The following is a 12346-nucleotide window of genomic DNA, read 5'->3' on the forward strand; positions in this document are numbered from 1 at the left end:
CTTCAAATTTTTGATGTTGCAAATGAAGCAATCAATTCCTTTTTATAGGCTTCTTACTTGAAAGAGGTAATTTATCATGAAATAATGCATCATTACAAATCTATTAAAATCATACTTTATTTTAAATTTTATTTCATACAAGATTATTTTAATATTTTTAACCTTGATTTTAGTGACCCTTAAGTTATAGAATCTAATTACAAGAAATTCCAACATGGAAAATATATTGAGATCATTGCCAACTACCTTTTTATTATTGCCTTTCAGCATGATGTTTCTCATTAGCTCTCCTTGGAGTAATTGCTAGTATTTTTCAAGATATTTAATCAAATTTAGAAACCTTTATTATTAGCATGCAACAAGATAGATGATTGTGATGTTGGTGGTGTGACTTTAAAGTCAATAGAATCTACAATTTGAGTGTTTTCTAGTGGAAGATAAAGTGCCTTCAAAACTAATGCTTGGTTAATAAAGTGCCTTCAAAACTAATGCTTGGTTAAGACTCATTTTTTACTGAAAATATTAAAATTTGTGAGAATAGATAGAAAAGACACCGATATCAAAAATTCTGACAAGGTGAAATGGAGTTCATTAAATATAAAAGGAATATATGGTACACAGATATAATGGATCTGAATTTGAACCTACTCATGGTGCTTGATATCTATCTCATTGATAGGGATATCAAGGCTCTAGTTGACTTTGTTTATGCGGTGAAAATAATTATATTCTTTGCATGGTATAACAGTGTAAGGACCAATCCAAAGATATTCAAACATTTAATGGTCACTGGACTTGGTCTCTCTTTCCTCCACTCAAGGATTGAATCCCCAATCTTCAAATAAAGTTTGAAGGAGTGCTTATCAAAACATACCTTAACGATCAGCCTACGTTAGTCCATTGAATTCTTACCAGATTCCTTTTTCGCTTTTAGTTCAAGTAATTGTTTTATTCTTACTACTCAGATTTGTTTAACCATTTGCAATGCTGTGAGCTTTAATGAGATGGGGAGGACCACTTCCCTACCAACTACCAAGTATATGGGGATGTCCTAACTATCTTCTTGGGAGTGATCGAATCAATCCATGAGATCAATTTCAAATTCTGATCTCATTCTTTGTGATGCTTTGAACCCATCCACTTGATTATTCCAATTATTTTGTTTATAGAATATCATGTTCTAGAATTGTAAATTAAATATCTATTTCAAATTCTGATGCCTTTCCTTGTGATGCTTTGCACCCATCCACTTGATCATTCTAATATTTTTATTTATAAAATATCAAAACAGAGAATTGTTAATTAAATATCTCCGTCGAAATTTAAATGTGGCTCTCTACAATAGAGAAACCCAATATTTTTATTTATTAAACCTTTAAAACAATTATTTTTAAAATACAATCTTAAATTAGACTCAACCTAATCATACATTATCAACTTAATTATTGCACTGAAAACGACTAAGACATAATATATGTTGTAGGGAAATGCATGTGATTGGGTCCATGAAGTGCAGTAAAAATATTATGCTTCACTGCACTTTTACAGTCCAAGGGGATCCCTTGGCTTCAACGTAACCAGCAACCCATTTTTCATGTAGAGAGTGAGACCCAATTTGGGCTCCACAACATGTCCTGCAACCATCTTCATCCTGAATCCCCAAATAGTAGTCGCTGCGATCCACTTCATTTGGTAGTAAGCAAAGTCCTTTCCCAGGCAGATCCTCGGCCCACCGTTAAACACCGGGTACTTATAAGCCGACACGGCAACGAACTTCCCGCCCGTGTCCAGCCACCTCTCTGGCCTAAACTCCATGCAGTCCTTCCCCCATATGCTCTCCATTCTTCCCATGGAGTAGATGGAATATATCAGCCAGAACCCCTTTCGTAAATAACTCCCGTCAGGAAGCCGGTCGTCGGAATCCACTTCCTTGAAGTCGAACGGAACAGAAGGGAAAAGTCGCAGGGACTCCGACAGCGCCGCATGCAAATAATGCATCGGCTTCAGCTCGTCTACTGTAAAATTCATGTTCCTTGTATTCAGGCAAACATTTGATCCTTTAATCGTTTGTAGGCCAGTGGAAAATCTTTTCGACAAGACGGACCGAATCTCCGCCAAGATCTGTTCTTCGACCCGCGGGTTGCTAAGCAGCAGCCAGAAGAACCATGACAGCGCCACAGACGAGGTGTCCCGTCCGGCCAAAATGAAATTAACCATGATTTCTCGCAGCTTTTCGTCCGTGTAAAGCCGGTCACCGCTCTCCGTCTTGACCTTCATGAAGGCGGACAGAAGGTCAGTCCCAGAGTTCCCAGTTCGAGACCCAATTATCTTGTCCACAAACCTATTGATGGTAGCCAGAGAGCTGTAGAGTTTCCTCTCGTGTCCCAACTGGAAAAACCGCATGAGCCTCCAGACTATAGGGGGCGTCAAAAACCTCAACATGGTGATCTCCGTGGCGTTCTCAAACGCTCGGGCAAATTCCCTGGCTTCTGCACCTCCGCCCGCCAAACCGCCCGGGTTGACTCCCAGGGTAATCATGCACACGTTATCGAAGGTGAAGCGCAGGAACACATCCTGCAGATCAATTGGGTTACCCGATCGAGCAGTTTCTTCAAGAAGGGGCATCAACCGGTTCTGCACCAGCTCTGCCACTGACTTGGCCATTTTCGCCCTGAAGGACCGACTATTGAATTCTATATTGGCAGTTTTCCTCTGGGCTTTCCACAAATCGCCGTCAGCGTTGAAGATGACGTCGCCTAGAAAATCGTGTACGCGGGACCGGAAATAGCGTCCCTTTGGATAATTGTTGAATTTGAGCCTCAGGACTTGTTCCAGATTGGGCGGGTTCGCTGTCACTACGGCGGTCAGGCCAGTCATGAATGACCCCTTGAAATAAAATGTTCCTCCGCTGTCTATTAAGACTTTCGTACCCCAGTCGTGGATTTCATTTAGGTGAAGAAGTAGAGACGGCAGCATGCCCAACAGAGGCCACCTTGGCAGGCCTTTCCTTTTTCTCTGCACAAATAAATGGAAAAGCATGAAGCCCAATAACGCCAGTCCTATGTCTGTGGCTTTCAGATTTGTTTCTGACCACAGAAAATACAGAAGCTGATTGAGGTTGCTTCCCATTCTCACAATTTTCTAAGCACTCAGAGGAAGTTAAGGTGAGGAGCTATTTTGGCACACAAGTGGGTATTTAAAGACACAGCTGCTGTGAACAAGTGATTCCAATCTATCTGCCCCAGCTTAGGCTCTTTAACTTTGATTCTATTCCAAGTGGTTAACCCCAACAAAAAAGAAAGGAGGGTTAACTCAGTTCTTCTGCCCACATTGTCTTTTGCCAACATTTATGGAATACAACATAACCCAATTTATTATGAGCGATCTAGTTTAACATCACCCAATTTATTATGAGCGATCTATCTTAACATCACCCAATTTATTTTGAACGATCTATTTTACCATCACCCAATTTATCTTCCCTTATTTAAATGAAATTATGTGGAGTAAATTTTTTAGGTGCATGAATTTGTTAAGAGGTCAGTTTTGTCCATTTTGTTTGTATTTCTAGATTCACATAGAATCTGAGCAGCGTTTTATTGGTGGGAGCTTCCATAAAACAATTTGAAGGGTGATGTTGAGATTTTTTAGAAATATTATAAAGGTGGTGGTCTCCGATAAAGATGTCATTGCCATCGCTGTTAGATAAATGATTTTCTCATTCAATCTTTCAAAAAAATTACCAATTAAAAGATCATTCTCACTAAAGTAGTTGGTTTCCTTCTTTCTTCATAAAAAAATTAATTTTGTTGTTTTAATCAATTTTCTTGGTATGTTTTTCACGATTTTAACGAATTTTATTTTTTATTAAGTGTTTACATATTTTTATCTGATGGAATTATATTGTTTGTTATTTAGTTGGTTTTGATAAGATTGATGTAACATGAACTTTTTTTTCAATTGGAATTTGTTTGAGGTATGTAGTATATTAAAGACTCGAAAATTATTTTAGTATTAATTTTTAAAAGTATTTATATCCTCAAACTCAATAAGCTCTCATAATAGATAGGTTCTTTGTGAATCATTTAACTTCAGCAATTACTCAAGGAACACATTAATCAACTCGTATTCAACTTAAATAACAATCTCCATACTTATTTCTTCTAAATTTTTAAAACGATTAGCTAACTAATAATTTAATAATAACACATATTATTATTTATATAATCAAATATTAGATATGGTATATAATTGTAAATGGTAAAAGTGCCTAGTTGTTCTTTCACTGTTAGATTTGTATACACATTTTCAATTTTGTTGTTATTATGTTGTCCAAATCTCAATTTGATTTATTTTATGGCTAAGTTGACCTTAGCCTTGATTTTATTAGTCATTACTCTTCCCAACTATTAATAGTCCAAGTCTATTTATTTTGTAGTCATTTATGTACCTTGGACTAAACAGCATGTGTAGATCTATCTCTTATACAAGTGTACACCTCTATTCTAGTCCTTCAAATTCAAATCTCATTCCATCTTTATTGATCTAACTCTTTTAAAAAACACAATTATGGTGCATAATTTTGTATGTAAAACTACTTTAATTTCAACACATAATAATATATATAAAGACAACCCAAATTGTTATTACTCTTCCTAGCTATAAATAATCCGAGCCCATTAATTTTGTAGTCATTTATATACCTTAAATTAAGACTATGCATAGCTTCATCTCTTAGAAAATTTTACTACATTCTAATCATCCCAATTCAAATCTCGACAAATCTTTATTGATCCAACTTTTAAAAAAACCATAATCATTAGACATAATCTTCTTTTAAGTTCAATACCTATGATAATATATATAGTTGATTCTTATCAAATTATTAAAGAATACTGCTTCTTAGCACTACAAAGCATTGTCATAACTTCCATTAATATTACACATCAATTTAATAACGAGACACTTGATTTCTTTACATAGTATATCTTCGAGCTTTGTCTAACTAGTTATCAAGGAAGATGGGAACATGGATTCCTATCTCTGTCCCCCAGCTTAATCTACTCTATATAATTTATCTGTCAAAAGCAGCTACTTTAATTTTGGTCCAAGTATTATTTATTTATTCCACCGACACTTCAAATGATTGATGGGCCAAAGCTTCTGTACACAAAATTCACGAGCAACCCCAACAAAACGTTTTTAATGTTTTATTTAAACATCACTCAGTTTATTTTCCTTGATTTTATTTAAATGAGTAGTTTTGGAAGAAGATTATCAGCTTGATAATCAAAAAGTATATCTCATTTGATTGTAGAAGTGATTTTTAATTTTTAATCTCTGCTTTTCCATAATAGATCTTCAAATTCGATCCAAATATTAAATATTAAAAAGAAAACTCATACAAATGAAATCAGAATTATTCATGCTACTGTGACTTATGTTTGTAAATAAGTCAGTTATACCAATCTCCACCCACATAAAATTTAGTAACTGATTAAGTTCATGCGTTGAAATCAGTTGTCAATAATTTCAATAAGGTGGTATCCTGCAACAGAAATGCTAATTTTAGTGATAAAAACGTCATAAACAGGTGGACTTGTGTTAATAAGGAAAATGGCAATTGAATATTTTATTTTTTCATCTGCTTTTCTATTAAACCAATTTGTTAAATCTTGGTTTTCTTCTTTTACCTACATCAAAAAAAAAATTTACATTTAAAATTGAAACTTTTTAAGCCTCCTTCAAATTAATTTTGTTGTTTTAACCAATTATTTAGATATATTTGTTTCAATTTTAATATTATGAAGTTTATTTTTTATTGTGTGTTTAGATTTTTTTATTTAATAGAATTATGCTAATTGTTTGTTGTTGATTATAATAAAAATGGTGTGACAATATTATTTTATTAGGATTATTTGTTAGCTTGTTATAGTTAATTAAAAGCTAAAAAATAATTTCAATGTTTTTTATCATATTAGTAGAGAAAGGGCCCTGATCCCTTTACAAGAGGAACAAAACAAACATATAAACATCCATCAAAGAAACAACAAGCATTGAACAACATAGGGGACTCCTTATGTTGAAGAACACAAACCCTAACATTGCTAGAGCTACAAGCTTATCTAGATAAAACTATATAAATCATACTTGTAGAAATCAAAATCTTCAACTGAAACAACCTATAACTATAGTTAACCAAAGAAATAGTTAAAGAGTCTTTAGAGTAAACTAGAAACATACTTAAATGTTCAGAAACGGTAATCAACCAGGGCACATAGACCCGTATCATAAGATATAAAATAAAGATCATGATTAACTAAGATTCTTATGGACAACAATGAGGTCCCAATTCTTTGTGAGGTCCTCCAGAGCCTCCTTCCAATTTTCCATCTACATAGCCTAATGTCTTGAACCTTTATCTCCTTTGTTGTCATCTTTCTTCGCAAGATTCTTATTTATTTTTACCTACCTGTAGACATCCCCATCACAACCCTATTCATTAGCCCTTTTATATATTTCTTTTTAGAGGACTCGAGAAGGTCTATAGAGGTTTTACATGTTTTTGAGGTAACCATAAGAAGCTCATTAACTAGAGGAGAAGGGTTACTAACCTTTTAACTTTCTCTTTGACAAGCCTATATTGCGACCTCATCTCAGATATAACTCAACACTTAATACAATTAATAAAAATTAATTTCCATTGAAATGATCTTTTTAATATTTGGCGAGACATTTTTACTATTCCAACATCTCCAGTTCTTTACATTTGAAGGCCTTCATTTGCAAGATAGTCGGCAACTTCATTTCCTTAATTGTAAACATGCTAGATTTTGGTTTGAAGGAAGCTCTTTAAGGTTTTTATGCTAACTTCCATCAAGGATCTTATTTCCCAATGTCCTTTGATCTCTCCTTTTAGAATATCTGTTATTAATTTGGAGACTCCTACCACTTCTATATTATTAACTCCTAGAGATTTAGCTAATTTTATGCCTTTCCAAGTAGCCACAACCTCAACCATATTAATATATTTTCTACCTAAACTTGTTGTGCATTGAATCAAGTGGCCTTAATGATCCCTTAAAATTACCCCTACACCTTCCATCCTTGGGTTTCCTTTTGAGCACCCATCCAAATTACATTTCTCCCATCCCATCATAGGAGGTTTCCAAACTGTGTTCTTCCTGAGATTATGCTTTATCTAGTTGATCCTATTTAGATCTTGACCAATACCCCAAAGATGCTTTATCCTTATTTCCTATAGATTGGGAAAATCCCTATAGTATCCAAAGGAGGAATCATTTATATTTTCTTATATTTGGTATTTCATGATCACAAAAAAATCCATGCTACTTCTAGAATGGTCTCTAAATATCCTACTATTTCATTCTTTCTAGAGGGTCCAAACCACCATTGCGGGAATACACATCCATAAATATTTGATAACAATATAATTATAAGGGGATAAGCTCCAAGAGTCTATGAAATGAAGCATATAGGAAGGAAAGACCCATGCCACCAAAATTAAGGGCCTAATTGAAGGCCACACCTCTTAGGCAAAGAGGCGATGAAGGAAAATGTGATCAATACTTTCATTGTCTTGATAATAGAGGTGACATCTATTAACAAATTGGAAGCCTCTTCTATCCAAGTTATCAATAGTTAGGATATAATTATGTGTATCAATTCACCAAAAATAATTAATTTTAGGAATAAGTTTGGGTCTATCAATACCTTTCTCCAATCAAGGCTTTGTTGTCTCATTGGAGGAAGTTCAAGCATTGAATAAAATGACCTAATAGATAGGTCTCCTAGCAAAATTTCCTTCCAAACCCACTCATATTTTTTTTGTCCATAAAAAAGAGACCGGTTTCCTAATTTATCAATAATTTCTTTATTATTTTTTTCCAAGGAGTAGGCAAACCATTAACAAGTTGTCTATGAAGAAGGATTCGTTACTTGAAGTATTTCCATCGAGGTCTTTCTTTTTCCCAATTGATGTAATACTAGACTTTCTCCCCCAAATTGATGATAAGAAATTCTCTATGACCATTAATTGAAATTACAAAGTTAAGATGAAGATCCCCTGCCTAAACATCCTCTCAAAATATAATATCCTTACCATTCCCCACTCTTTTTCTTATACCCTTTTTAAGAACCTTTCATATTTTAAGAATAATATTCCATATAGATGACCCATAAGGAATATTAAGAGCATGGAGGAGGGTACTTTGATGATCACCATTGAGATACTTGGCCCTTAAAATTTTGGTCTAATCCTTTGATCCCTCTAATAATTACCACCCTATCTCCGAAAGTAGAGTCTTGTTAAAAAATTTAAGCCTCTGTATGCCCAGTCCTCCTTTGGTTTTAGGAGCACAAACATTCTCCTAGGTAACTAGAGAAATTCTTGATTTCTCCTCAATCACTGTCCAAAGAAACTTCCTTTGGATATGTTCTATCTTGTCTGCAATAAAAGGTGGTATTTTAATCAAAGAAAGACAATACACTAGGATATTTTTAAGGGAAGCTTTTAGGATTAGAACCTTTCCAACTTGGCTCATCATTTGACTTTTCGATCTTGCCAACTTTTTTTGAAACCTCTCTATGATATTGTTCGGCTTTAGATATCAATGGGAGTGTCAAGTGTGAAGCCAAGAGGGTAGTTGATTGACACCAAAGAGTACCCATAACTATTTACTTCTTGATAGTGTCAACATTAAAGAAATATATATTACTTTTATTGTAGTTCATATGTTGACTAGAGGAAACAACATAATCATTAAGAATATCCTTACAATGCTTAGCCTCCACTACTGAGGCTTCTCCAAATAAGATGGTGTCATCAACAAATTGTTGATGAGACTCTGGGGACAAAGAGGAGGCAGCCCAACAATTTTTTACAATTTCTAACAAGCACTTTAGCCACCAATACGAAAACATATGGGAATAAAGGGTCACCTTGATGTAGACCTCTACCACATAAAAAAATTTCTTTTTTGGATTTCTTTATATTTAGGAATATTATCTATTTTATTTTATTTATTTACAATATTGTAAATAAACTAATTTTTTTATATAGATATATAAATTTTAATTAATTATTTGTCTCAGAGTATAGGTAATAAAATCAATTAGCTATTTTATAGAATTTGATTCACAATATTTAAATTATATTAAATAAAAAATTAAACCACTTCATTTCAAGAATTACACCAAAAACCTTTCTATTAAAAAATTAAACTCAATTATTATATGTATTCTTTCTTATTATATTTTTTTTGAAATCATTCTATTCTTTAATGCTTTGTAAAAATCATAATTTTCTTTTTAAATATTTTAATATATACAAAATAACTTAATAATTTTTAATCATAAATTTAAATATTTTTTACTTAGTCATTAAAAAATGCCTCTTTTTACACCAATTTTTATATTATATAATTTTATAATTATTAATACTTATTTTATTAAGATTGGTTATAAATGTACTAAGAGGATGTTGATATTATGATATTGCTATTAGGATTCAACTGTGTAGTTTTTGAGTCAAACTCATTGACCCATGTTTCACAAGTAGTGGTTCACAAGAACCCATCTCTCATGAGAATGAATGGTCCACTTAGGACTCATTGCATCTAGGTGATTCTCATAGGGGTGAAGCACTGGGACTTCCGGGGAGGTCACCCATCCCAATACTACTCTAGCTCAAGCGCACTTAACCACAAAGTTTCCTCCAAGGTTAAACCTAGTTAGCTTGAAACCCCATTTGCAAAACCTTTAGCAAGTGTTGTTCCTTATGAACCATTCATAATAGAGCCCCTTTAGCTCATCCATTGAAAAGTAGGAGGTATTTTCTACAACAAGTCAAACCATGATATTGCTATTAGGGTTCAACTGTGTAGTTATTGAGTCAAAATCATTGACCCATGTTTCACAAGTATTGGTTTACAAGAACCCATCTCTCATGAGAATGAATGGTCCACTTAGCACTCATTGTATCTATGTGATGCTCACATGGGTGAAGCACTGGGACTTCCCGGGAGGTCACCCATACTAGTACTACTCTAGCTCAAGCGCAATTTAACCACAGAGTTCCCTCCAAGGTTAAATCCACTTAGGTTGCAACCCCATTTGCAAAACATTCAGCAAGTGTTGTGCCTTATGATAGATATGGACTATCAATAGTCCAAGTTACAATAAACTTTTTTTTATAGTTAATATAATGGACGTCGCCCCTCACAAATATTAAATTACCAAAAAAATAAATCAGCTATAATAAAAATTACATGAATATAATTAAAATAATGTATCTTAAAAACATAATTAATAATTAAATTTAAGATTAATTCAATTATTATGTTTATAATTATATATTTTTTAATTAAATTGGAATTCTATTTCTAAGAAAAATTATATATTTTTACTATAACGATTATATTATATTATAAGTATTAATTTTTAAAAAAATTTTGAATAAAAGGGGTAAAAACTTTATTGAAAATCAGACACAAAAATTACAAGGTGGAACAGAGCCTCAAGGTCCCAAAAAAGAGCCATAGGCCCAGTCCAAGATCAGCCAACATCATAACTATCCATGTCCTTAGCAAAAATCTTTTGCAAGACCTGATAGTAATCCGGGGAGAGATGCTCCCAACCTTCAATTTTCCAAACACTGTCATGTTCCGAAGCCCACTTAGCCAAACAATCAACTGCTCTATTCCATTCATGAGGAATGTGGATGAAAGACACCTGCTCCATTAAAGAGTTAATTTGAAGAATCTGATGAACAAGCCCTACCGACTGCCAATGAATCCCACTCACCTTGTGCTCAGTCAACAAATTAACAATAATTTGTGAATCTAATTGACAAATAACCTTCCTACAACCCAACTCCCAAGCCCACTCCAGGGCATAGATAATAGCAAGTCCCTCCATATAATTATTAGAATGCCTCCCTTTATGCATTGAAAAGAAGAAAACCACCTCCCCCATATAATTCCTACCAACACCGCCAACCCCTGTAGGGCCTGGGTTACCCCTAGATGAGCCATCAGTGTTAATCTTGATAATCTCATCCAGAGGGGGTCTCCAATTTCCCACCCTTTGGACCTTCTTCATAGCATGTCTACCTCTTCTGACACAAGCGGAGGCAGGAGACAACTCCTGCCAGCCAAACCTACTCACAATATCTGTCATCTCTATCCAAAGGAAAATTCACCTCACATTTAGCTTCCACCGTCTCCCGAACCATAACCATGGTTCTATTCCACACTTGCTGCACTAACATTCTGGCCTCATGGAAGATCCTTCTATTCCTCTTAGGCCAGATCTGCCAGAGTATGAAAATGGGCCCAATATACCAGACCATTTGGAGGAAGGAGGACAAGATAGGAGGTCTGCCCAAACTACTCCAAACCTCCACCAGAGAATCAACATGAACACAAGGACACTTCCACACACCCCACCAGTAATGCCAAATAAGCATAGAGAAGGGGCATCTGAAGAATAGATGTGAGGAATCTTCCTCCCCATTACCACACAAAGCACAAATAGAAGGCCCCAAGAATCCCCACTTGCGAATATTATCCCAAGCTAGGCATCTATTCAAGGCTAGAGTCCAAGCGAAGAAGTTGCAGTTTGGCTAGGAAAAAATGTTCCAAACCTGTTTCCACCAGTGCACCTCTCTCCCCTCCAGTCTTTGGCTCAAAAGTTCCCGATATCCACTAGCTATAGTAAAGATGCCCTTAGGAGTCAGAGACCAGGCAAGTCCATCCCTACCCTTGAGGGCACTACAGTGTCTACTAGCCAGAATGCCATGCAACTCATCACACTCTTCCTCCATCCCAACAACCAGCCACTCACTAGGAGCCTTCCATCGCTCTGACTCCAGAACGCCCACACCTATAAACAGCCTTGAAGTCACTCACCCTTGACCATCCTACCTCCAAAAATCTCTAGCTAAGGTTCCCAAGATTAGGAAACTGATCAAGGATGGGGGGGTACCCATCCCAAGAGTCGTTCTAGAAAAGGACCTCTTCCCCCCTCCTGCAGATCCAAAAGAGTCCTTCCTTAATGAGAGATACCCCTTCTTGAGAGTATACCAAATCGTTGAGCCTTTTCCCTCAAGCGGATATCTTGGAACCTCCTCCACTGGGATCCTCTGCATAGATTTATAGGCCAAAAGCTTAGCCCAGCCACGATCCTAATTGACACACCACCTCCAGTACAATTTAGCCATCAGAGCCTCACCAAATAAAATAGCCTGCCTTAAAATAAGCCCCCCTCGACTGCTTCGGGCTACACACTAGGTCCAAATTGACAAGACTCCATTTGGAAGAGGATA

General features: G+C 35.2%; 1 protein-coding gene across 1 annotated transcript; it reads right to left on the reverse strand.

The window, feature by feature from the left end:
* Positions 1-1542: 1542 nt before the first annotated feature.
* On the reverse strand, positions 1543-3129 carry LOC131077264 (cytochrome P450 86B1-like). Its single transcript, XM_058014714.1, has 2 exons — positions 2101-3129; positions 1543-2007 (listed from the first exon to the last, which is right to left on the reverse strand). Exons 1-2 carry the CDS (start codon positions 3127-3129, stop codon positions 1543-1545), a joined length of 1494 nt encoding a protein of 497 aa, XP_057870697.1.
* Positions 3130-12346: the final 9217 nt, after the last annotated feature.

Source organism: Cryptomeria japonica, chromosome 8 (genome assembly GCF_030272615.1).
Source record: "Cryptomeria japonica chromosome 8, Sugi_1.0, whole genome shotgun sequence".
NCBI lineage: Eukaryota > Viridiplantae > Streptophyta > Pinopsida > Cupressales > Cupressaceae > Cryptomeria > Cryptomeria japonica.